The sequence below is a fragment of the Balaenoptera physalus genome, assembly GCF_965194825.1.
Source record: "Balaenoptera physalus genome assembly, chromosome: 7".
NCBI classification, from domain to species: domain Eukaryota; kingdom Metazoa; phylum Chordata; class Mammalia; order Artiodactyla; family Balaenopteridae; genus Balaenoptera; species Balaenoptera physalus.
Genome location: NC_138886.1, coordinates 107,610,429 through 107,638,151, shown reverse-complemented (window position 1 = coordinate 107,638,151; position 27,723 = coordinate 107,610,429). Strand labels below are relative to the sequence as shown.

The 27,723-nt window shown below is 39.8% G+C and overlaps 1 protein-coding gene across 1 annotated transcript in view; it reads right to left on the bottom strand.

Annotated features, from left to right (window-relative positions):
* Window positions 1–26,877, bottom strand: part of PIWIL2 (piwi like RNA-mediated gene silencing 2) — an 84,923-nt gene extending 58,046 nt beyond the window's left edge. Inside the window, exons 1-9 of the mRNA XM_082470705.1 lie at window positions 25,126–26,877; window positions 23,542–23,633; window positions 23,261–23,395; window positions 22,553–22,759; window positions 21,820–21,930; window positions 19,411–19,528; window positions 18,832–18,956; window positions 17,901–17,981; window positions 17,502–17,615 (exon numbers count right to left, since the gene is read on the bottom strand). Of these exons, the coding sequence (XP_082326831.1) occupies window positions 17,502–17,615; window positions 17,901–17,981; window positions 18,832–18,956; window positions 19,411–19,528; window positions 21,820–21,930; window positions 22,553–22,759; window positions 23,261–23,395; window positions 23,542–23,633; window positions 25,126–25,347 (1,205 nt within the window). The 5' untranslated portion in view covers window positions 25,348–26,877. The remainder of the gene's footprint in view (window positions 1–17,501; window positions 17,616–17,900; window positions 17,982–18,831; window positions 18,957–19,410; window positions 19,529–21,819; window positions 21,931–22,552; window positions 22,760–23,260; window positions 23,396–23,541; window positions 23,634–25,125) is intronic.
* Between the last annotated feature and the right edge of the window lie 846 nt (window positions 26,878–27,723).

The following is a 27,723-nucleotide window of genomic DNA, read 5'->3' as shown; positions in this document are numbered from 1 at the left end:
TACAACTCTTCAAAAAAATAGAACAGGGAGGGAATACTTCCCATTTTTTTCTATAAGGTCAGTATTACCCAGATATCAAAACCAGACAAAGGCATCACAAGAAAACTACAGACCAATACCTCTTATGAATATAGACACAAAAATTCCCAACAAAATACAAGCAAACCAAATCCAGCAACATAGGAAAAGAATTAAACAATATGACCAAGTGGGATTTATCCCAAGAATGTAAGGTTGATTTAACATCCAAAACTCAATTTAAAAATCAGATAGAATTTTTAAAGTGGTCATCTCTATAGACACAGGAAAAGCAGTCAACAAAATCCAATAGCCTTTCATGATAAAAACACTCATCAAACTAAGAATAAAAAGGAACTTCCGGGCTTCCCTGGTGGCGCAGTGGTTGAGAATCTGCCTGCTAATGCAGGGGACATGGGTTCGAGCCCTGGTCTGGGAAGATCCCACATGCCGCGGAGCAACTAGGCCCGTGAGCCACGACTACTGAGCCTGCGCGTCTGGAGCCTGTGCTCTCCAACAAGAGAGGCCACGATAGTGAGAGGCCCGCGTACCGCGATGAAGAGGGGCCCCCGCTTGCCGCAACTAGAGAAAGCCCTCGCACAGAAACGAACACCCAACACAGCCAAAAATAAATAAATAAAAATAAATTTAAAAAAAAAAAAAAAAAAAAAAAAAAGGAACTTCCTCAACTTGATAAAGGGCATCTTCAAAAACCCATAACTAACGTCATACTTAATAATGAAAGACTGGATGCTTTTCCCCCCTAAAATCAGAACAGGAAAAGGATGTCCACTCTCACCACTTCTATTCAGCATTGTACTAGAGGTCCCAGCAGGGCAATTCAGCAAGAAAAAAATAAAAGACATCCATATTGGAAAGGAAGAAGTAAAAATATCTCTATTTTCAGATGACATGATCTCTTATATAGAAAATTCCAAGGTATCCATGAAAGAACTATTAGAATAAATGAATTCAAAGAGGCTGAAGGATAAAAGATCAATATACAAAAATCAACTGTATTTCTACACACTTGGAATGAACAATCCAAAAATGAAATTTAAAAATTCAATTTACAAAATCCTCAAAAAGACTAAAATACCTGTACTTAGGAATAAATGTGAAACTTATACTCTGAAAACTACAAAACACTGTTTAAAGAAATTAAAGAAGATCTAAATAAATGGAAAAACTCTGTGTTCATAGATCAGAAGACTTAATATTGTTAAGATGGCAATACTCTTCAAATTAATCTACTGATTCAACAGATCCCTATCAGAATCCCAGTTGACATACTGGTGGAGTTTGACAAGCTGATTCTAGAATTCATATAGAGTTCAAGAGATCCAGAATTGTCAAAACAATCTTGAAAAAGAACAAGGTTGGAAGACTGGTATTTCCCAATTTCAAAACTTAATACAAAGTAACAGTAATAAGACAGTGTGGCACTGGATTAAAGATAGTCATATAAACCAGTGGAACAGAACCGAGAGTCCAGAAATAAACCCATGTGTTGAACTGATTTTCAACAAAGGTGTCAAGAACATTCAGTGGAGGAAAAACCTAAATATAAGAGCTAAAACTGTAAAACTCTTAGAAGAAAACATACGGGTAAATCTTTACGACCTCAGATTTTGCAATGGATTTTTACATGACACCAGGAACACAAGCAGCAAAAGAGAAAACAGATAAACTGGACTTCATGAGATTGAAAATTTTTGTGTTTCAAATGACATTATCAAGAAACTGAAGAAAACCTACAGAATAAGAAAAAATTTCCAAATCATGTATCTGGTAAGAGACTTGTATCTTGAATGTATAAAGAAATCTTGCAACTCAATAATAAAAAGGCAAATGACTCAATTTAAAAAGCAGGCAAAGGATGTGAATAGACATTTCTTCAAAGAAGATACACAAATAGCCAATAAGCACATAAACAGATTTTCAACATCATTAATCATCAGGGAAATGCAAATCAAAACCACACCATTTCCTATCCACTTGGATGATTAGAATCATAAACACAGATAATAATAAGTGTTGATGAGGATATGGACAAATCAGAACCCTCACACACTGCTGATGGGAATGTAAAACAGTACAGCCACTTTGGAAAACAGTCTGGCGGTTCCTCAAATGGTGAAACATAAAGCTAACACATGATCCAGCAATTCCACTTGTAGGTATCTACAGAAGAGAGATGAAAACATAAGTCTGCAAGAAACACTTGCATGTGAATGTTCATAGCAGCATTATTCGTAATAGCCCCCGAAGTGAAAACAACTCAAATGTCTGTCTATAAACGAATGTATAAAACAAAATAAGATACAACCATTCAATGCAATATTATTCAGCCACTGAAAAGGAATGAAGTACCTATACAAGCCACAACACGTATAAACCCTGAAAACATTGCTAAGTGAAAGATTATTACACATATATTATGTGATCCTATTTACATGAAATGTCCAGAATAGGCCAATCTATAGATACAGAAAGTATATCAGTGGTTGCCTATGTCTGGGGGAAAATGAGGGAATTAAGAAGTGATGGCTAAGGGGTGCAGGATTTCTTTTTCTTTTTTTGAATAAATTTATTTATTTTATTTATTTTTGGCTGCGTTGGGTCTTTGTTGCTGCGCACGGGCTTTTCTCTAGTTGTGGCGAGCGAGGGCTACTCTTTGTTGTGGCGCGCAGGCTTCTCATTGCGGTGGCTTCTCTTGCTGTGGAGCACGGGCTCTAGGCACGCGGGCTTCAGTAGTTGTGGCTCACAGGCTTAGCTGCTCCGCAGCATGTGGGATCTTCCCAGACCGGGGCTCGAACCCGTGTCCCCTGCATTGGCAGGCGGATTCTTAACCACTGTGCCACTTAGGGAGGCCCTAGGATTTTTTTGAGGCCATGAAAATGTTCTAAAATTGACTGTTCAGATGGACGTACAGCTATGTGAATATAATTAAGCCACAGTTAAAATGGATGAATTGAATGGTATGTGAATCATGTCTTAATAAAGCTGTTAAAAAAGATCACACATGTTAATTACTTCACAATTTCAGTGGGTCAGTAATTTGGGTGTGGCTTAGTTGGGTGCCTCTGGTTCTGCATCTTGCACAAGGCTGCAAGCAAGGTGTCAACCAGGGATGCAGACATCTCAAGCCTCAACTGAAGGAGGATCTGGTTCTAAGCTCACTTCATTGGGGTGCGCCACAACCTGGCAGCTGGCTTCCCCAGGCTGAGTGACCTGAGACAGCAAGAGAGAGCGCCCAAGACAGACACCATAGTCTGTTTATAATCTCACTTCAGAAGTGACATCCATTGACACCAAAAGCAAAGGCAACAAAGGCAAAATTAACAAGTAGGACTACATCAAACCAAAAAGCGTGGGACTTCCCTGGTGGCGCAGTGGTTAAGAATCCGCCTGCCAATGCAGGCGACACGGGTTCAATCCCTGGTCCGGGAAGATCCCACATGCCTGGAGCAAATAAGCCCGTGCGCCACAACTACCGAGCCTGCGCTCTAGAGCCCGTGAGCCGCAACTACTGAAGCCCGCACGCCTAGAGCCCATGCCCCGCAACAAGAGAAGCCACTGCAATGAGAAGCCCGCGCACCGCAACGAAGAGTAGCCCCCGCTCACCACAACTAGAGAAAGCCCATGCACAGCAACAAAGACCCAACGCAGCCAAAAATAAATAAAATAAATAATTTTTTTTTAAAAACCCACCCATTTCTCTTAAAAAAAAAACAAACCCAAAAGCTTCTGCACAGCAAAGGAAACCATCAACAAAATGAAAAGACAACCTACAAAATGGGAGAAAGTATTTGCAAATCACATATCTGATAAGGGGTTAATATCCAACATATATAAAAAACTCACATAACTCAATAGCAAAAAAAAAGCAAACAATCTGATTTAAGACTGGGCAAAGAATCTGAACAGATATTCTTCCAAAGAAGACATACAGATGGCCAACAGGTACATGAAAACGTGCTCAACATCACTAATCATCAAGGAAATGCAAATCAAAACCACGAGATCACCTCACACCTGTTAGAATGGCTATTATCAACAATACAAGAAACAAGAGTTGGTGAGGATGTGCAGAAAAGGGAACCCTTATACACTTTGCTGGGAATGTAAATTGGTGCAGCCACTATGAAAAACAGTATGGAGGGTCCTCAAAAAACTAAAAACAGAACTACCATATGATTCAGCAATTCCACTTCTGGGAATTTATCTGAAGGAAATAAAAACACCAACTCAAAAAGATATATGCACTCCCATATTTGCTGCATTATTTACAAAAGCCAAGACCTGGAAGCATCCTAAGTGCCCATGAATAGATGAATGGAAAAAGAAAATTTATATATATGTATACACACACACACACACACACACACAATGCAATATTATTCAGCTATAAAGAAAAGAAGGAAATCCTGCCATTTGTGACAACACGAATGGACCTCAAGGGCATTTATGTTAAGTGAAATAAGGCAGACAGAGAAAGACAAATACTGTATGATTTCATGTATGTGTAAAATCTAACAGAAAGGAAGGGAGGGAGAGAGGGAGGGAGGGAGAGAGGGAGGGAGGAAAGGAGGGAGGGAGGGAAGAAGGAAGGAAGAAGGGAAGAAGGAAAAACACCATAATGCATAGCGCAATAAAATGATGTATGCCTGAATAGCGAGACTGCTGAAAACCAAAGGCCAAAAAAAAAAAAAAAGATATAATACCTTAAAAAAAAAAAAAAAGATAAGTCATTAGCAGATTCCACACTAAAGGAAATACTACAGGGGGTTCTTCAAGCAAAGGGAAAATAAGATAGAATCCTAAGAGATGCAGAAGAAATGAAGAACCAATAAAATTTCAGAATACTGGAGTACAGAGGGGCTCCCAAAACTCCCAAGGGAGCATTTGGGAGAAACACAGATTCTGGAATCAGAAATCAGAATGGAAGATGGCAGAGACGGAAGACTCTGAGCTCACCTCCTCTCATGGACACACCAATATTACAACTATTTACAGAGCACTAGTGATGAGAAAGACCAGAATCTACCAGAAAATATCTTCTACAACTGACAATATAAAGAAGGGAGCACAATGAGATGGGTAGGAGGAATGGAGTTCTGATATAATCAAGTCCCATACCCCTGGGTGGGTGGCCCACAAACAGGAGGATAATTACAACTGCAGAGGTTCTCCCCAAGGAGTGAAGGTCTGAGCCCTGCACTGGGCTTCCCTGCACAAGGGTCCTACACCAGGAAGATGAGCACCCAGGATGTTTCGCTTAGAAGGCCAGTGGGGCTTATCTTCAGGCGATCCAAGGGGCTGTGGGGAATAGAGACTCCACTCTTAAAGGGCTCACACAAAATCTCACATACTCTAGGAGCCAGGGCAGAAGCAGTAATTTGAAAGGAGCCTGGACCAGACATACCTTCTGATCTGGAGAGTCTCCCAGAGAGGCAGGAAGCAACTGCAGCTCACACTAGGCACATGGACACTGGCAGCATTTTGGGGAGCTTGTTTTATCGCATGAACACTGGTGCTGGTAAGCACCACTTTGGAATCCTCCCTCTAGCTTGTTAGCCTCAGGACCCAACCCCACACCTCACCCACCAGCCTGTAGGCACCAGTACTGGGACGCCTCAGACCTGGCAACTACCCAGGCAGGGAAACAGCCACATCCACCAGCAGGCAGGCTACCTTAAGACCTGCCTGAGCTCACAGCCACCACTGGACATGACCTTCTCCACCAGATGGCCTATGACCTGGCTCCACACACCAGTGAGCCAGCACTATCCCTAGGACCCCCTGGGCCCCATTCCTGCATACCAGCAGGCTGACACCAGCCCCAGGAAGTCCTGGGCCCCAGCCCTACCCACTAGCAGGCCAACACCAGCTCTAAGATACCTTGGACTCTTCAGCCAACCACTCCGGGATCCAGTCCCACTCACCAATAGGCTGGCATTGGCCTTAGGACACCCCAGAACCTGCAGTCAGCTGTGTCAGGAACCAGCCCCAATCATCTGGGAACACCAGTCTCACACACACCCATTCCAGAAGCCAGCTGTGCTCACCAGTGAGCCAGCACTCATCCCAGGACACCCTGGAGTTCCACAGCCAGCCACCTTGTGACTGGTCATGCCAATCAGAGGCTGGCAGCCTCTGCACAATGCAGGGCCTGGCAACCAACTGGACCAGGGCCAACCACGCCTACCAGACCACCCACAATAGTCAGTCCACCACAACTGAAGGACCCATGCAGCCCACATGGGGACACCCATAGGGCATATAGCTCTGGTGACCAGAGGGGACCAAGCTGCTGGGACACACAGAATGTCTCCAAAAAAAGCCACTCCACCGAAGTCAGGAAATATAACCAACCTACCAGATACATAGAAATAAAAACAGCAAGTTAGGCAAAATGAGGCGACAGAGGAACATGGACCAAATGAAGGAACAAGATAAAACCAGAAGAACTAAGTGAAGTGCAGACAGGCAATCCACCCAGTAAATAGTTCAAGGTAATGACCATAAAGATGATCAAAGAACTCAGTAGAAGAATGGATGAACAGAGTGAGAAGTTTAAAAATGAGTTAGAATACATAAAGGAAAACCAAAAGGAGCTGAAGAATACAGTAACTGAGATGAAATATACAATAGACGGAATCAACAGTAGCTTAAATGATACAGAGAAATGGATCAGCAAGCTATAAGTCTGAGTAGTGCAAATCACTGAAGCTGAACCAAAAAAAAGCAAAAAGAATAAAAAGAAATGAGGACAATTTAAGAGACCTCTGGGACAACATCAATTGCAATAACATTCGCATTATAGGGGCCCCAGAAGGAGAAGAGAGAAAGAAAGGGGGCAGAGAACATATCTTAACACATAATAGCTGAAAATCCCCCTAATGTGGGAAAGGAAACAGACATCCAGGTCCAGGAAGCACCAGAGAGTCCCAAACAAGATCAACCCAAAGAGGACCATACCAAGACACACTGTAATTAAAATGGCAAAAATTAAAGATAAAAAGAGAATACTAAAAGCAGTAAGGGAAAAGCAACAAGGTACATACAAAGGAACTCCCGTAAGGTTATCAACTGACTTTTCAGCAGAAACTCTGCAAGCCAGAAGGGAGTGGCACAGGAGACACTGCTTTGGGAAACAACCCCGGTGTTCTCCTTACTTGCTGCAAGTAATAATAAATCCTTCCCTCTCCCAGAAAAAAAAAAAGGGGGGGAGTGGCATAATATATTTAAAGTGATGAAAGGGGAAAATCTAAAACCAAGAACACTCTGACCAGCAAGGCTCTTGTTCAGATTTGATGGAGAGATCAAAAGCTTTATAGACAAGCAAAAGCTAAAAGAGTTCAGCGCCACCAAACCAGCTTTACAAGAAATGTTAAAGGGATTTCTCTAAGCAAAAAAGAAAAAGCCACAACTAGAAACATGAAAATTATGAAAGAAGAAAGCTCACTGGTAAAGGTAAATATACAGTAAAAGTAGTAAATCAACCACATACAAAGCTAGTAGGAAGGTTAAAAGACAAAAGCAGTAAAATCAGCTATATCCACAATAAGTAGTTAAGTGATACACAAAACAAAAACATAAAAATATGATATCAAAAACAGTAATCATTGGGGGAGAGGAGTAAAAAATGCAGAGTTATTAAAATGTGTTTGAAATTAAGACAGCAGCAACTTAAAATAATCATATATATAATCATATATATAAACCTCATGATAAACACAAACCAAAAATCCATAATAGATATACACAAAAAAGAAAAAGGAATCCAAACATAACACTAAAGATAGTCATTAAATCACAAGGGAAGAGAACAAAAGCAGAAAAAAGTAACAAAAAAGAACTACAAAAACAACGCAAAACAATTAACAGAATGGCAATATGTACATACCTACCAATAATTACTTTAAATGTAAAGGCACCAAATGATCCAATCAAAAGACAGAGGAGCTCAGTGGATACAAAAACAAGACCCATATATACGTTGCTTACAAGACACTCACTTTAGATCTACAGACATACATAGACTGAAAGTGAGACGATGGAAAAGTATTCTGTGCAAACGGAAATCAAAAGAAAGCCAGGGTAGCAATACATATATCAGACAAAACAGACTTTAAAACAGACTGTTAAAAGAGACAAAGAAGAACACTACATAATGATCAAGGGATCAAGCCAAGGAGAAGATAAAACAATTATAAATATATATGCAACCAACATGGGAGCACCTAAACACATAAAAAAAATATGAACAGACATAAAGGGAGAAATTGGCAGTAACACGATAACAGTAGGGGATTTTAACACCCCACGTACATCAATGGACACATCATCCAGAAAGAAAATTAGTAAGGAAACACTGGCCTTAAATGACACATTACACCTGATGAACTTAATAGATATATATAGAACATTCCATCCAAGAGCAGCAGAATACACATTCTTTTCAAGTGTATATGGAACATTCTCCAGGGTAGATCACATGCTAGGCTACAGAACAATTCTCAGTAAATTTAAGAAAACTGAAATCATATCAAGCATATTTTCTGACTATAACACTATGAGAATAAAAATCAACTACAAAGAAAAAAAACTGCAAAAAACCAAACACGTAGAGGCTAAACAATAAGCTACTAAAAAAGGCGTCACTGAAGAAATTTTAAAAATACCTGGAGACAAATGAAAAAAAACCACAATGATCCAAAATCTATGGGACATGGCAAAAGTAGTTCTAACAGGAAAGTTTATAGTGATACAAGCCTATCTCAAGAAACAAGAAAAATCTCAAAGAAACAACCTAACCCTACACCTAAAGGAACTAGAAAAAGAAGAACAGACAAAACCCAAAGTTAGTAGAAGGAGAGAAACCATAAAGAACACAGCAGAAATAAACTAAATAGAGACTAAAAAGGCAACAGAAAGGATTAATGAAACTAAGAGCTGGTTCTCTGAAAAGATAAACAAAAGTGATAAACCTTTAGCTAGACACATCAAGAAAAAAAAGAGTGCCCAGATCAATAAAATCAGAAGTGAAAAAGAAGTTACACCATCCCCACAGAAATACAAAGGATTACAAGAGATTATTACAAACAACTATGTGAATAAAATGGACAACATAGATGAAATAGACAAATTCCTAGAAATGTACAATTTCCCAAGACTGAACCAGGAAGCAATGGACAATCTGAGCAGACCAATTACCAGTAATGAAATTTCAATAATAAAAAAACTCACAACAAACAAAAGTCCAGGACCAGATGGCTTCACAGGTGAATTCTACCAAAAATTTATATAAGAGTTAACACCTATCCTTCCCAAATTGCTGCAAAAACTTGCAAAGGAAGGCAAATTCTGAACTCATTCTATAAGGCCAGTATCACCCTGATACCAAATCCACACACGATATCCCCAAAAAAGAAAATTATAGGCCAATATCACTGAAAAATGTAGATACAAAAATTCTCAACAAGATATTAGCAAACTGAATTCAACAATACATTAAAAGGATGTATATACCATGATCAAGTGGGTTTATTCCAGGGATGGTTCAATATCCACAAGTCAATCAGTGTGACACACCACATTAACAAACTGAAGAATAAAAATCATATGATCATCTCAGTAGATGCAGAAAAAGCTTTTGACAAAATTCAACACCCACTTATGATAAAAACTCTCTAGAAAGTAGGCACAGAGGGAACCTACCTCAACACAATAAAGGCCATATATGACAAACCCACAGCCACCATTGTTCTCAATGGTGAAAAACTGAAACCATTTCCTCTAAGATCAGGAACAAGACAAGGTTGCCCACTCTCACCACTATTATTCAACATAGTTTTGGAAGTCCTAGCCACAGCAATCAGAGAAGAAAAAGAAATAAAAGGAATCCAAATCAGAAAAGAAGAAGTAAAACTGTAACTGTCTGCAGATGACATGATACTATACATAGAGAACCCTAAAGATGCTACCAGAAAACTACCAGAGCTAATCAATGAATTTGGTAAGTAGCAGGATACAAAATTAATGCACAGAAATCTCTCGCATTCCTATACACTAATGATGAAAAATCTGAAAGAGAAATTAAGGAAACACTCCCATTTACCACTGCCAACAAAAAGAATAAAATACCTAAGAATAAACCTACCTAAAGAGACAAAAGACCTGTATGCAGAAAACTATAAGACACTGATGAAAGAAATTAAAGATGATACAAACAGATGGAGAGATATACTATGTTCTTGGAGAGGAAGAATCAACATTGTGAAAATGACTATACTACCCAAAGCAATCTACAGATTCAATGGAATCCCTATCAAACTACCAATGGCATTTTTCACAGAACTAGAACAAAAAATTTCACCATTTGTATGGAAACACAAAAGACCCCAAATAGCCAAAGCAATCTTGAGAAAGAAAAATGGAGCTGGAGGAATCAGGCTCCTGGACTTCAGACTATACTACAAAGCTACAGTAATCAAGACAGTATAGTACTGGCACAAAAACAGAAATAAAGATCAGTGGAACAGGATAGAAAGCCCACAGATAAACCCACGCACATATGGTCACTTTATCTTTGATAAAGGAGGCAAGAACATACAATGGAGAAAAGACATCCTCTTCAATAATTGATGCTCGGAAAACTGGCCAGCTACATGTCAAAGAATGAAATTAGAACATTCCCGAACACCATACACAAAAATAAACTCAAAATGGATTAAAGACCTAAATGTAAGGCCAGATGCTATAAAACTCTTAGCGGAAAACAGAGGCAGAACACTCTATGACATAAATCACAGCAAGGGACAATCACAAATGGGACCTAATGAAACTTAAAAGCTCTTGCACAGCAAAGGAAGCCATAAACAAGACGAAAAGACAGCCCTCAGAATGGGAGAAAATATTTGCAAACAGAGCAACTGACAAAGGAATAATCTCCAAAATATACAAGCAGCTCATGCAGTTCAACATCAAAAAAAACAAACAACTCAATCCAAAAATGGACAGAAGACCTAAATAGACATTTCTCCAAAGAAGATATGCAGATTGCCAAGAAACACATGAAAAGATGCTCAACATCACTAATCATTAGAGAAATGCAAATCAAAACTACAATGAGGTATCACCTCACACTGGGCAGAATGGCCATCATCAAAAAAACTACAAACAATAAATGCTGGGGAGGGTGTGGAGAAAAGGGAACCCTCTTGCACTGTTAGGTGGGAATGTAAGTTGATACAGCCACTATGGAGAACAGCATGGAGGTTCCTTAAAAAACTAAAAATAGAACTACCATATGATCCAGCAATCCCACTACTGGGCATATACCCTGAGAAAACCATAATTCAAAAACAGTCATGTACCACAATGTTTATTGCAGCACTATTTACAATAGCCAGGACACGGAAGTGTCCATCGACAGATGAATGGATAAAGAAGGTGTGGCACATGTATACAATGGTATATTACTCAGCCATAAAAAGAAACGAAATTGAGTTCTTTGTAGTGAGGTGGATGGACCTAGAGTCTGTCATACAGAGTGAAGGAAGTCAGAAAGAGAAAAACAAATATCATATGCTAACACATATATATGGAATCTAAAAAAAAAATTGGTTCTGATGAACCTAGGGGCAGGACAGGAATAAAGACACAGACATAGAAAATAGACTTGAGGACACGGGGAGGGGGAAGGGTAAGCTGGGACGAAGTGAGAGAATAGCACTGACATATATACACTACCAAATGTAAAACAGATAGTTAGTGGGAAGCAGCTGCATCGCACAGGGAGATCTGCTCAGTGCTTTACGACCACCTAGAGGGGAGGGATAAGGAGGGTGGGAGGCAGATGCAAGAGGAAGCAGATATGGGGATATACGTATACATATAGCTGATTCATTTTGTTATACAGCAGGAACTAACACAACACTGTAAAGCAATTATACTCCAATAAAGATGTTAAAAAAAACACAGAAAATACAATGAGATAGCACCTCACACTTGTCAAAATGGCTATCATCAAAAAGACCACAGATGGGGCTTCCCTGGTGGTGCAGTGGTTAAGAATCTGCCTGCCGATGCAGGCGACACGTGCTCGAGCCCTGGTCCAGGAACATCCCACATGCCGCAGAGCAACTAAGCCTGAGCGCCACAACTACTGAGCCACAACTACTGAGCCTGCGCTCTAGAGCCCACGAGCCACAACTACTGAAGCCCGTGTGCCACAACTACTGAAGCCCGTGTGCCTAGAGCCCGTGCTCCGCAACAAGACAAGCCACTGCAGTGAGAAGCCCACGCACAACAAAGAGTAGCCCCCACTTGCCGTAACTAGAGAGAGCCTGCGTGTAGCAAAGAAGACCCAATGCAGCCAAAAATAATAAATAAATAAAATAAATTTAAAAAAGAAAAAAAAAGACCACAGATAACAAATGTTGGCAAGGATGTGGAGAAAAGGGAACCTCTGTACACTGTTGGTGAGAATATAAATTTGTGCAGCCTCTGAGGAAAACAGTATTGAGGTTCCTCAAAAAACTAAAAATATATCATATGAGCCAGCAATTCCACTCCTGGGTACATATCCAAAGAAAACACGAATTCATAAAGATGCATGCACACCACTGTTCACAACAGCATTATTATTATTATTATTATTTACAATAGCCAAGATATGGAAGTAACCTAAGTGTCCATGAACAAATGAATGGATAAGGAAGAACTGAGATACATACATACACATACACACACACATACACACACAAGCGCGCGTGCACACGCACGCACACACACACTGGAATACTACTTAGCCATGAAAAAAGAATTAAATTTTGCCATTTGCAACAATATGGATGGACCTGGAGGGTATTATGCTTAGTGAAATAAGTCAGAGAAAGACAAATACTGCATTTTATCACTTACATGTGGAATCTAAAAAAACAGACTAGTGAATATAACAAAAAAGAAAGAGACTCACAGTTAGAACAAACTAGCAGTTACCAGTGGGTAGAGGGAAGGGGGGAGGGCAAGATAAGGATATGGGATTAAGGGGGTCCAAACTATTATGTACAAAATAAATAAGCTACAAGGATATACCATACAGCACAGGGAACATAGTCAATATTTTATAATAATTTTAAATGGAGTATAATCTATAATAATTTTGAATCACTTCGTTGTACATCTGAAACTAATATAATATTGTAAATCAACTATACCTCAATAAAAAATAAACTTAATTTCAAAAAAGAAATCAGAATGGCTTTAGATTTTTTCAACAGTAAGTCTGAAAGCAAAAAGAAAATGGAGCAAAACTGCAGTGGCATTTTCTGGAGAGCTCAACAAAAATATTCTGAAATTAATCTGGAAAATAAATGTGAAAAATAGTTATAGGAAAGAAAAAGGAAGATAGTGGATATAAGAGCAAGGTGGAAGGACTTGCCTTACCAATACTAAAATATAGTACTAACCATAACAATTTTTTAGAAGTGTAGTACCTACACAGCATTTAACATATCAAATCTAAAATTAAAATATGAAAAAAAGAAGGGATGAAGCAATATTAAAATCAAGTTTGGGCTTGCTCAAAAGGTACAAGTAAGGTAAAAAAGATATAAGGATGGTGTAAGAGGTGGTTGTTTACTCATCTACAGAATGAAAAAGTGGAAAAATTCAGAAGTAAGGTGTATTCAAATACAGCGTTACTATGAGAATACCCAAAGAGTTAAATTTAAATAAGGAAATAGTCTCACTGTGAAAGAATATGTGAACATGAATAAAGATTATACTGAAGAGAAAAAAAAAACAAAGGAACCATGATTTTTAAATTCCAAGGGAAAATTATCTCCAATCTCAAATTTTATGCCCAATCAAACTAAGGTAAAATAAAGAGATTTCAAACACGTAAGAGCTGAGAAACAAGAGAGTAAACCAGAAGGAAGTCGTCATGGAATCGAACTACAGGATACCTGTGGTGAGAGGGAAAGCGAGTCTTCAACACAGTGAAGGGGAACCCCAGACAGTAACTATCAGCTACGCTGGAGAGCAACCAGTCCAAACTGAAGCCACTCAGGTTTTCACAGAGATTTCTAAGATGATACTGAATTCTGTGGGTCGTTAAATGCATTATTGAGAACTTAATAGCAACATATGAAACCTAACCTTCTTTGTTCATTACCCTTTGAGAAATAAGCCAACCATTCTTTTTTTTCTTTTTATGGAAGTATAGTTGATTTACAATGTTGTGTTAGATTCTGGTGTACAGCAAAGTGATTCAGTTATATATATATGTACATATTCTTTTTCATATTCTTTTCCATTGTGGTTTATTGCAGGACACTGAATAGAGTTCCCTGTGCTATACAGTAGGACCTCTGTTTTATGTATAGTGGTTGGAATCTGCTAGTCCCAAACTCCTAATTTACCCCTCCCCTACCCCCGTTCCTCTTTGGTAACCGTAAGTTTGTTTTCTATGTCTGAGTCTATTTTCTTTTGTAAATAAGTTCATTTGTGTCACATTTTAGATTCCACATATAAGTGATATCATATGGTATTTGTTTTTCTCTTTCTGACTTACTTCACTTATAGGATAATCTCTAGGTCCCTCCATGTTGCTGCAAACGGCATTAATTCATTATTTCTTATGGCTGAGTAGTACTCCATGGTGTGTATGTGGTATGTGCGTGTGTATACACATATATATACACACACACACATTTTCTTTATCCATTCATGTCTCAATGGACATTTAGGTAGCCAAGCATTCCTGATTAGAAATGCAGCAGCTTTTAGCCTTAAGACCTAACTTCCAGGAAAATAACTGCTCTTCTGTGGTTTCCAGTGGTTCATAACAACATAAAGTGCACAGGGAAAGAAAGGTGGCAAAGTCCCAAGTGTGTAACCGCTGCAAGGCTGCAAGGGAAAACTAAGAAGTGCAGAGCCCCACACCTGAGTCATGCTCTCCAAGGCTGAGTGCTAGGCACTACAGCCAGACTAGGACCAGGACCATGAACACCTCAGGGTCTCGTATGTAACATAATGGGGTTATGTCTGACTTAGGACTTCTGTCTTGGAGAACAGGAGCTCAAAGCTAGATATAATTTGATTTAAATAATCCAAGAAATATGATTTTTGGGGGGAGGGGGGAGGGGACAGGGAGGATGAAACTGACAAAATACCTAGTGTCTGAATGTACGGTGAGATTACACAAATGGATGTGAATCTGAAGTTGAATTAATAGTAAGTACATATAAAATTATGCACTTCGAAAAATTTTTTAAAAGACAATTTTTATATCCAAGATAATTGTGCAGAAAACAAAAATAATCATAGTACATACTACATAGCTCACCTATAGTTTCTGTGTAGTCATAATATGACTAAAACTTTAATAAAAGTAAAACTTTAATAAAAATAAATTTCAATAAATGAAAAGACACGCCATATTTATGAATAGGAAGCCTCACTAAACACTCTCCCTAGTCAATATCAATCAAATTGCCAATTGACTTTTTGTCTTATTTTCACTAAATTATTCAAAGTTTCACATGAAAGAGTAAGGGGGGGTACAGAATAAAAATTCTGAAAACAGAATTCCTCGACAAATATTAAAACCTAATAAAACTGCAATAATTAAAACAGTATCACACTGGTTTTAACCAGTGGTTCAAAATGAAATATTCAGAAATAAATCCAAGTATTTTAGCATTTGATAAAGATAGTGATTTAAATCTAAAGAAAAATGTTTTTCAATAAATTGTGTAACCGTACCAAAACAATCATGATGATCCTAACATCACACCAAGTTCCAGAAGGTTTAAAACATTGGAAATTAAAACAAGCAGACCTTTCTAAGTAGAAAAACAAAGACAGTAACCATAAAGAAAGAAAGAGCAAATTTAAAGACATTATTTTTATTTAATAAACATTCTTGAACACTTACTACAGGCTAGGAATAAACTACGTCTGGGTGTACCATGTGAGAGAAAGAGAGATGGTCCCTACCATCAAGGAGAGAGAGTCTAGGAGAAACAAAATAAATAATTACAAACTCAGTCAAAAAAGTCTGAGTCATCCTTAACCTCTCTCTTTCTCTCGCACTCCACCACCCAGTTGGGAAATCGACTGAACACTACTTTGAGAACATATCCAGAGGCCAACCACTTCTCACCATCTTTACTGCTGCCACCCCCTCATTTCTCCACTGGATTACTACAAGAGCTTCCTGGCTGGTCTCCCCACTTCTACCCCATCCCACCAAGCCTATTCTCCACGCAGTAAGTAACAAGAGGGATCCTTTCACAACTTAAGTCACATCGTGTCACTCGTTGGCTACAAGCCCTATGTTTCACTCACACTAAAACCGAAACTCTTGCCAACAGACTTACAAAGCTCTGTATCCTCAGCTCTTCCTTCCATCTACTCCATCCTTCCACTGCCCTCACCTCACTTGCTCTGCTCTAGCCACGCTGGCTTCCCTGCTGCTCCTTGAAGAGCCAGGCATATTTCTGGCTTAGGCCTTTACCTCAGCTGTCCCTCTAACAAGAATTCCCTTAGCCCATATATTTACCTGGCTAACTCCCTCACCTGTTCCAAGTGTTGGTTCAAATGAGCTTGACATGTTACTGAAATGACAGCTCTCTCCCCTTTCCATCCCACCCCTAGTACTCCTGATCTCTCCTGCCCTGTGTTCTACCTTTTCTTTCCTCCATACCTCTTATCACTTGTAGTACCCTATGCAATTTACTTATCATGCTTATTATTTACTATTTATCTCACCTGACTACAATGCAAACTCCATGAGGAGAGGGATCTTTGTTTTGTTAACTGATAAGTTCCAAAACTCTGGTACAAACTGGAGCTCTATAAATATATGTTGATGGAATGAATGAATTTATCAGATAAGCAAAGATTCATAAGCTTCCTAACACCCAGTAGTTATACATAGCTGGTGAGAAAATAAACTAAGTAAATTTTCTAGAGGGTCATCGGTCAATATATATTTAAACATCTTATTATAGTAAATATTTCAAGTCTTTAAAATGTTCAGCCTTTTCATTAAGTAATTCCACTTTTGGGTACACAACCTAAAAAAATCATAGATGCACACAGATTTATGTATAAGATAGGATTTCATGTAACGATTACAAATTATACACATCTATATTTACTACAGTAAATATTTACTAGAGTAATACACTTAAACAAGAACTCAGGGTATGTGTATATTAAACCAAGTCTTCGTAACCGGAGACTTAACATACATTCCTCCTCAGTCTAAGTGCAGCAGGTCTCTATCCAGATGCCTATTCTGGTAGGACTCACAGAAAGAGCACATCAATTCAGCATTCTCAATCTATTCTACAATTTAAAACCCAAATGGAACAATGGCTTATCTGTATTTATTACCAGCTATTACTGAACTTCTCAGAAAATTGTTAGTTTGTTAAACGTAGATGCCACCATCCACTCACATGACGTCCAGCACAGAATCATTCCGAATGACCTTATGGGAGACATCAGCTAGCAGGAAAAGACCTCCATCTGTCCTCCGGATGCTAGCTGCATAGCCCGGCCAGATCTGCAATCTGAAGACATAGGTGGCATTTACGCTGCGGTTCTAATAAGAACCACAGATATTTCCATGCCACCATTTGAGGCAATACTTTGAGCAGATACTGCCCCTCCCCAATAACAATGAGAAAGCAACAGGAAACAAATTAAGTCAACATCATTGTGAACTTACTAAAAACCTAAATTATGGAAAATAATTAACTCATAAACTGTACTCACTATCATAAAATACTAATACGGTGATTGCAATGAAAATTTCCAGAACATTCAAAAGTGAGGAAGAAGAAAACACCACCAACCTGTGTTGCTGTAGTACCATAGCACTTGTAGGGTCAAAGAAGTTTCTCCCCACCAGCTTCATATCTAAAAGTTTCATTACCCTGAAATAAAGAGCAAGAATGGGTTTTCTAGTAGAAGAATTAAAAATAATTAAGTTCAATTGCTCTTAGCTAAATTTTCCTTTGGAAGCCTAAAAGAGCAGAAACGTTGATGCTTTGCACAATATACCTTTTATGCTGAGAACACTCTTGCCAAAAGAAAAATAAAAATTACCAAAGTATTTATCTTGCAGTATATGCAACTGACTGCAGATTTTTCTACTAACTAGGTAACCAAAAATCAAGTTGACTTCCCAAGCTCAATTTACATTACTTTTCCCCATTAACTAAACAGAGCACAAGAAAGTCCATTTCTAAATTTGTGAATATCAGTCAGGCTAGGAAGTTATGTTTGTTTCTGGCAGTTCAGCTTACTAAGTAGAAATCAGGTTCTATGTTTCATTTTTAAAAAGGTGGTTTGGGAATAACAGTTTTATGAAAATTTGGGAGTCTGCAGAAAAGTTAAAAAATTATGAGCTGTCTGTATCCAAAAATTCAAAAGACTGGGAAAAATTCTAGCAAAAATTTTTACATGCTACCTCTTCAAGTAGCCCCATCACTGACACCATTAAATATGTACCATAAACATTTGCTTTTAAAGTTCCTGAATGAATGGAAGGAAACTATCTCCCTCTATCCAGCTACTTCAAACCTACTTTCATATACCCAAATCTGGACAATCACTTGAGATAACTTTTAATAAGTTAGCCTTAATGTCATCCATTTATTTATTAAATGTTTCCAAACTCATCTATATATGCACTATATTTTAATACCATTCAAGCTTCTTGAAGAGCTTTGTTACAAATACAAGACTGAGGTTAAAGAAAGTAAGACTTCAGCCGTTTCTCACCGACGGAAAACAACATTGTAGAACGGAATGCACAAGTCAGAACAGGGCTCCAGGATCTTTGTCAACTGAATCTTAATGGTGATCTCGGCACTGTCAGTTTTCCTTTGACTTTTTAACTCAAGAACCTAACAAATAAACATATGCAAGTAAAGAAAAACGACAACACTACCAAGCGCTATCTAATCCAACTGTGTTCTAGAACACTATAATATCATAAACATGTTTTATTCTTTACTGTTACTTTGCTGTCCACACTAGACAAAATCACAGCATGACAAGTAGGATTTACGAAAGGATTTGGTAAGCGAAACCCAATGGAGAACTAGCAACAGAGCTCTTTAAATTTGCAATCTTGAACTATTCTTTGTCACTGAGGTCCAAGGCTTCCAACCACTCCTCTTAAGAGAGAAGGGACTAGAAAGAACTCAAATGTAAAAGTTTCTCAGTTTGCAATTTCTTTGTTATGGAGAAGTCTGCCTTTCCTCTCAGAATAGGAAAGTACAACTCAAATGTTCAGGGACACTATGATTTCCCACCACCCATGCTTCGTCCCAAAGTGCACTTCCTATTTGGTCTCACTTGTTGAAGCTTAACAGGCAGATAGAGAATGGATCCATCGAAAGCAGTGATGTTTCCGGTGACAGCTCGATGGTCCTTCAACATGCCAAACCTCATGCTTTTGCACTCCACATTGGGGCTAGAAAATGATAAAGACGATTTTATTTCAGTTTGACTTTACAGCTGTGCGGTAGGTCTGTTAGAGACGCAGTCACTTATGACTACTGCTCCATCTAGTGGTCACATTAAAAAATTGAAATACATCTGACTAAAAACAGAACTCTGACCCAAGGATACTGGCTCACAAAATAAAAACAATCCATAATTCCACCCCCCAAACACAACTGCCTTATCATGTCAGTGTACATTCTTCGAGAGTTTAGACCAGAGGGTCAGAAAACTTTTATGGAAAGATTTTACAGGTCATATGGTCTCTGCTACAACTACTCAACTCTGCTAACATAGCACAAAAGCCTCGTAGACAATATGTAAACCAATAAGTATGGCTATGTTCCAGCGAAACTTTATTACAAAAACAGGCAGTGGGCCAGATTTACCCAGCAGGCCTGCCACAGTTTGCTAATCCCTGCTCTAGTGTCTATAGAAATATACACTCTTTTAAAAATATATTTTAAAAAAATATAGGATTTTACTCTAACCATTTTTCACTCACAGCAATTTCAACTTTTTATCGATTGACTGTCACAAATCTTACAGCTTTGAAAAAGTCCAGTAGCTACTTTGTACAATGATTGTCCCATTAGATCACAGTAACACACAACCTATTCTACAACTTCAAAGTTTAAACAAATCCAAGGCTAAAAAGGGTCAAGCATGTTCAAGTACATGAAGAAAGATAACATCAACAAAAAAATCAAGCGGTAATCCAATATAGTCATCGCCAAAACTAAGCACTCACATGCTAACATCACATTTCAAAATGCTTCTTCTAAAAAATTCACAAATACATGGCATTATGCCCAAGACACTATATTTAAATTTGTCTTTTTAGAGCCCCATGATGTCAAGGAATCTACAGGATGACCAGTCACTGTAATACATCCTCTCGGTATTCTCTCATCCTCTTCACATTATGGCTTCAAAGGTCCGCATCTACAATCTCGAAATTTATAGAATCCATGTCTTCTCCACAGCCTGGTCAATGCAGAGACCCGTGAGGAGTCTCACACTCCTTTCTGTTTCATCATTAGTTGTCAATCCATTTCCAGAGCAAGTACTCTTCCCTCTCATTAACACCCATCTCCATCCCTTACATTCCAGAACAGGCCCATTCCCACCACCTTCCCCTCTTGCTAGTTCAATTTCACCCAGTTTCCTGACTCCTTCTCTTCACTTGTCATATGTGTTCACCTCCAGTTTCTTACCTCACGGAAACCTTTAAAGCAATTTTCATTCCATTTCTCATTCCTCTTACATACTTTTAAAATAAGTGGCCAATCCACTGGCTATTTCTCATGGCCCAGGCTCTCCTTTGTTCTTTTAATCTCGTTTTTTCCCCCATACACTAATAAAGCTACTAGAAAATCACCAAGGGTGCCTCTTGAAAGCAAATTCAATAACTTTTTTCCCTGTGGCCAGAGTCAACCACCTCCCCGTCATTGAATGGGTCCTTCTTTCTGGCTTTATAACCTGTCTTCAGGGTATTTTTCCCCTAACTGTTCCTTTCTTCTCTCTTTCATTCCACTTCTTCTTCTTGTACCAATTAATAGCTGTGCTTCAAAAATTCAGTCTTCCATCTTCCTATTTTCTCCATAAATATTCCAGAACACTCATTTATTTTCACAATTCCAGCTAATAACCTCCAGCTAATGGCTCTCCTGAGATTTTAAAAAAGAACACAGACTAATATAAATTCTTAACTTTTAAAGAAGTATGATAAATCCTAAAGTCACTGATATAAAATTAAAGTTATTTTCTCTGGTTTTTTCACCCTCAAATTTAACCCTAGACTATCACTGGAGAGCCATCAAATGCTGGTATAGCACTCATGCAGGGAGGATCCAGGTATCGTGGGGTGTGTATCTGATACCATTGTGTGTGTGTGGGGGGGGGTTTCTTTAAGAAGAGGAATACAAAATTACAGATACAAGATAAGTTAAAAAGGTTATGAAGGGATCTATGCAAGTACAAGGCCCTGAACTTAAGTTTCATTAACTTCACAGAAAATCCACCTCTAACCTCATGCATAAAATTGCACCTATTAAGTTAAAATCTGGATTGGTAATATAGCTAAACACACACAAAAAATGTTAACTTTAAACTTATTGCAAGGATCTGAATATATGAATTACTGCAGGGGGAGCTGCATCAGGAGTTATACAGAAAAACAATTCAGTTATTCCTGTGGAACTACTTCATTACTGCTCTCTAAGAAGTGAACAATACGGGGGGAAAAAAAGCTGTGAATACCTGAAAGTCACATGATATTGATAAACTGCTTCATTATGACACTGTATTTTGATAAGGTTCAATCCCAAAGATTCAGGTGTTCCTTTTGATCCTTGCTTCACAAAAGGCTCTCTAGAAAATAAAAATAAAAAACAAAAGCACCCACATATGCCAAAACCAACAAATAATCCATGCCACAAAAATACAAAGAAAGAAAAGGAAAGGAAAGATAGATTGGGGGAAGTAGTATTTCACACTCTGCTTACAGGTACACAGACCAAGAATCAAGACATACAAACGAAGCTTTGAAAGCCAGAAGGTAAATTCTTAGCAATCTCTAATTAGAGAAGCAAGGTCACCCTATTTGTCCTAGTAATATCACTGGAACAACTAGGCCAGCTAACTAAGAACATAAGAATTAGTTCTATAGAGAAAAATGAACTGCTGCAATGTATTTCCTAGATAATTTCCTTATCTTCAACATGACAAAGAATTATCTATGTCTGAATTGGGAAGGAAATGAAAAGCCATGAGTAGACTCTAGATAGATACATACTATCATCACTAACCCCATTTCACCTCACCAGGAATTGCCCCACCTCTGTCATTCTCCCCACTGGCAAAAACACAAAACAACCCTGCAGTACCTACCACCCAAGGAGGACTTTAGACACAACAGAACAGAGTTTGCAATACTATGCGAAGCCCTCCTCCACATCATCACCAAGCAGGGAAGGCAGCACTCCTGACTTACTTTTCCTTGTGTTCTGCAGTCCCCAGTGGAGGGCGATCCAGGGAGTGCAGCGGGGCCGGGGGCAGAGGTGGCGGAGATGACAGCTGGGCAGGATCCTGAGGATTCAGGCTGAGAGCACCGGGAGCCTTGTATGCTCCTCTGCCTATACCACCAGCTGCTCTTCCCATCGGTAGTAAAAAGGCATCCAAATTCCCTCTTCCAAGCATTCTGAAATGTTGAAAGGAGGCAAATCAGAACTTTCTCAATCATGCTTCTATCTATGCCCCATCTAAATGAGTCCCCCAAATCTACATTCTCTTCCTGGAGGAGTCAGCAAAAGGGACCCAAGCATTGGGATTCTCTCCAAATCCAATATGCCAACATGACTCATTCATCAATTGTTATTAATATTGACTCTCAGGGCCAACGTCCATAGCAGAAATTGAGATGGAAGTTTGACCCACCTGGGTTAAAGAACCACTACCATCAGGCTGAGTTCTTAAGAGGACAAACAGGGTGGTGAACTGTGCAGTGGAGTACTGCTTTTACCCTCGTCCAAAGACTGACTGCATCAGTAGCTGCTGACTACTCTTGGAAAATACCCATTCTTACCAGGAAACCATGCATTGCTTCTTTGTGAGATAATACAACCCACTTTAGAGTTTCTCTCTAGACTCAGAGATATTTCACCTGAATTTGATGGCTACCCAAGAAGGCAACTTTACCCACCTATTCCAACCAACAGAGGCCTCTGCCATCTTGCTATCTCCAGATGCCAACACTGAAGGATCCAGAAAAGTGGGATGGGGTTCTTCTTTGTCCTTGCGTGCCATACTGGTAGACAAGCCTCGACCTAAAATGCCTCTACCTAAACGGAAGGGTCAAACCCCAGCTGTAACCGTGAGCTGAACATTTTATAAAGAACAGTAATTTTTCTGAAGATAAACTGTGTGAATTTAAGAACAAAGCAAACATATATAACACCACGTTTTCTCAAGTTAGTTTTCCACATACCTAAAGGAGGCATTTCCTGTTCCACAGGGGTCCGGGACACTGTTTCAAGGTCCAGTCCTCGGAACATTGAGACCAAACCCACAGATTCCTACAGAAAGTCAAAGAATAAAGTTATTCTAAGATGTAGTTTAAAACCCCAGAAACACTGTTGGTTTTCTTCAAGTCTTGGTAAATAATAAAAATCATCCTCTTCAAATTCTATAAATGTTACAAGAATAAAAATACCTTATAAAAATTGTTTAAATCCTTATGGTCTTAAAAAAAAACACTTCTGTCGGACTTCCCTGGTGGCACAGTGGTTAAGAATCCGCCTGCCAATGCAGGGGACACGGGTTCGATCCCTGGTCCGGGAAGATCCCACATACCGCGGAGCAACTAAGCCCGTGCGCTACAACTACTGAGCCTGCGCTCTGGAGCCCACAAGCCACAACTACTGAAGCCCGCGCACCTAGAGCCCGTGATCTGCAACAGAAGAAGCCACCGCAATGAGAAGCCCATGCACCAAAACAAAGAGCAGCCCTCGCTCGCTGCAACTAGAGAAAGCCCACGTGCAGCAACGAAGACCCAATGCAGCCAAAAATAAATACATTTATGTAAAAAAAAAAAAAACCCACTTATGTCATATTAGGTTTTCAAGCATAAACAGTTACAGTTCATGATTTGATATACAGTGTAACAAATGCAACAGAATTATTTTTCTAGTTCATTTCCTGTACACCTAAGGTAAGAGAGAACAAGTGTACTAGCTAATAAATTTTCCCAAAAAATGGATCATTTAAGGGTATCAGAATTTTGGGTTTTTTTTAAACAACCTCAACAAAACTTGCTACTGTTTTCCTGTAGCAGTCTTGGAAGTTCACTACTGTTACACCAATTAGAGTTGCCACATATAGACTCAAGCAATCCATTTGAGTAAAAATACAGGATTACTGTCAATAACGTTTCTTCTTACAGAACATTACATCTGACATTGTCAACCTACTTAAAATTGTCATAACTGCACTATTAGGTTCTTCCTGTATTTGCTAACTCTTTATTCTTTGAGATTAATTATAGACAAATACCATTCTTAAAATTACTATATAATTAGGAGATTAAGAATGCATGTCCATGCGAGTATACACACAGCACTAACAATAGCTGAAGATCCTCTTTTTCTTTAAGATTTAGGCAAAGAGCCTTCTGAAAGGAACCATTCTTAACAATTATGACCTTAGAGGCAAGAGTGGCTGCTAATACCATAGAGTCAAACCCAGAGTGGAAATCTAAACACCCACAAAAAAACAAAAGACTGTACCTTTAAACCTATCATTTATGTATGCATATATTTATATTTATAGAAGCTAGAGAACTAAGGCATTTACCCAGGTCCATCTAACATTCATTACGAGGCCCTTTTTCTAGACTTGCAACTCAAGAATTTGAAATATATTCCAAGAGGCAACCACTTGTTCAAGGGGAAAAAAAAACAAACCCTTGCTTTCATATAGGGCTTCCCAGTTTCCTAAATACCTTGAAATCCCTTATTTGCCCTGATGATAAGCTGTATGCTGCTACTATGTAGGCAGACACGGTCTTACCTTTTGCACTGGCCCACTCTGTGGGCCTGGCTCCTCTCGCTTTCCAAATACATGGCCTCTGCCTGCAGGTCCTGCCCTGCCCAGAGCTGGGTCCAAACGTTTTGGAGCCTGTTGCCAAGAGCCCGGCATCCGCACAGACTGAGATGGGTGCACAGGAGACGGGCCCCTGAAGGGTGGTCTGACAGGATCCATTGCAAGGCTGCAGAGGACACAGGTGTCCATTTGTTCTGGTTAATTATCTGCCATCATTTTATAATTTAAATGATTCCCAACTGTTTTCCTTTTCCTTCAAGACAGACTCACAAAGCATTTAAAAAAAAAAAAAAAAAAGCTACTTTGGATCAGACCAGTGATACAACCAGCCTCCTATATTATGTTCACTCCAAAAGCTTCTGTTTAGCCCAGAATATTCTAAACACTCTCCATCAGCAATCTCTTAAAGGCCAAGCCCTCCTTGAATTTACTTATATTTTCTACCCAAACGGCCTCTTAGAGAACTCAGTCCTGTAAGTTAACTACCAGTTGTAGACGGAAACGCTTTTTATGTATGGGCATGATTTTGCTTTATAAGTAAGTTTATAGTTAACATAGCCATATCATAAAATTTTTTTGTCCATAAATATTTATGGGTTTTGCTTTGTTTTGGGCCACTCTTCTACCAGAGTCCTAATATTTTTCCAGTCTATTTTCACATTAAACTTTTCCATCTCCTCCTTGGTTCCTTAGCTGCTTCTCTGAATCTTTATCCAATTCCTTTCTATAAAACTCTTCTTTCAAACTCTACCAGAACTGAGGTCTCCAGGGTACAGAACGCTTTCTGGTTTCAGCCTATGATTCCTGCCGAGTCTCACAGGTGACATTTAACACCTTCCCCCCCCACCCCACAAGGTAACCAGGGATGATGCTCTTCTTGCCCCTCAAGTCTCAGACTCACTAAGCTTCTTCAAACTCACTTCATTATCTGTAGACTTCAGGACTCCTTCTTTCAGGGGCTCCCTTCATTGTCTGGACTCACCCCTGATCCCTGAAGAATCTTTTGTAACCAATAAGTAAGCCTCTTCTTAACTTTTGCAAATGTGTCTTAAGTATTAGCTACAGAGAAATCAGGCCATGCATATAAGGAAAAGACTGACACACAATTCCTAAGTCAACTATAGGTGAAGGCAGTTCAGGATCTGGCAAAAATTTTTTAAATAAATTATTATCTTTTACACTAAAATGGGAGGATATGCCTCCCTTACCCAAAGGCTACTACAGTTCTCCCCTTTAATTGTTTAAACTCCTTTTCAGTTAGCTTGGCCTCTTGACTCACACCTTCTCGCCACCACTGGAAGAAACCAGAACAATCAGTAGCCTAACTGGTACACACTGAGAGGCACTGTAACACCTACCAATTACAGGATTTCTGGAATCCTCTTCTTTCTCCACCCCTCCTCACCTCCACCATCACTTCTACAGATTCAGGCCCTCCCTTAATGTGGATTTTCTCCTTTGCTTAGTTAGCAGGTGGCTGGCTGACTATAAGGTACAAGTGAGGAGAGTCCAAGGACAGGCAGGTCCCAGGACCGGCGAGGCCTACGTTCCCCACCCCTCCAGGTGCAAGCTCCGGGCTGGGGCATATAGACTGGGCCTAACCAGAAAAGAGGTTCCTGAAGGCAAATACTACACCCCTTCCACCCTGGAGAAAGCATCATTCCCCAAACCAAAACTCCCCTGGGCGTCCTGCCCACCCTTTGTGTGCGAGTAACACTCACGCCCGCCCAAACCCCTCTCCCCATCAGCGTCCCCTCGCTCTCCAGGCACCACCTTCCCACCTCTCCGAGGTCCTGCGTTCCTCCTACCCCCCCACCCCCCAGCCTCAAATAACCACTCCCCGCCCCCGCCCCCGGCCCAGGCTCCGCCCAGGGGCCCACAGCCCCTCGCGGCTACCCAGGGATATGGGGTGAGAAGACAGGGGAGGGTCCGAGTGGGCCAGAGGGGCCCCCGTTCACCAGCAAGAGCTTGAGCGAAAGCGCACCTGGCCTGTAGCAGAGCGACCTCGGCTTCCCCGGCCTTCCACACCTGCGTCCCCTCCTCTCACCAGCATTCGAGCCCTCGCGCAGCTCAGCGGGGCCTCAAGAGAACCCTGCACTACAGCGCTCGCGCAGCGCCACGAGCCCACATGTTCCAGACCCCAAGTTCCCGTCCTCTCGCGGGGCCTCAGGGGATGAACCCATTGGCCAAACGACGTGCCACTCACAAGAGCCAGCGGTCTCATTGGCTCTTCTGTAAAGAGTGCCTCCCTCTCCCGTTCCAGCAGCTTCGCTCTATCACTAGGTTCATCCGAAAGGGGTGCTCCAAGTGGGGGTCCAGAAGTTAGGAGTGAAGCTAAGCATTAAAATGTGTTACGTTTTTAAGATCCTGACTCCCATGCCGTGGGCAACTCCTGTAAACAGAGTTAGCTTACACGCTCATGTAGAGACTGACTTGCCCCATCCTTCCCAGTTAGAGGATATAAGGATGTGGCTGATGAATAGGAAAGAGCTTGAGTTGACGTTCAAACACCTAATTACGTGATCTCTAATCCTCACTGTACTTATATATAAAACTGGAAGAAAA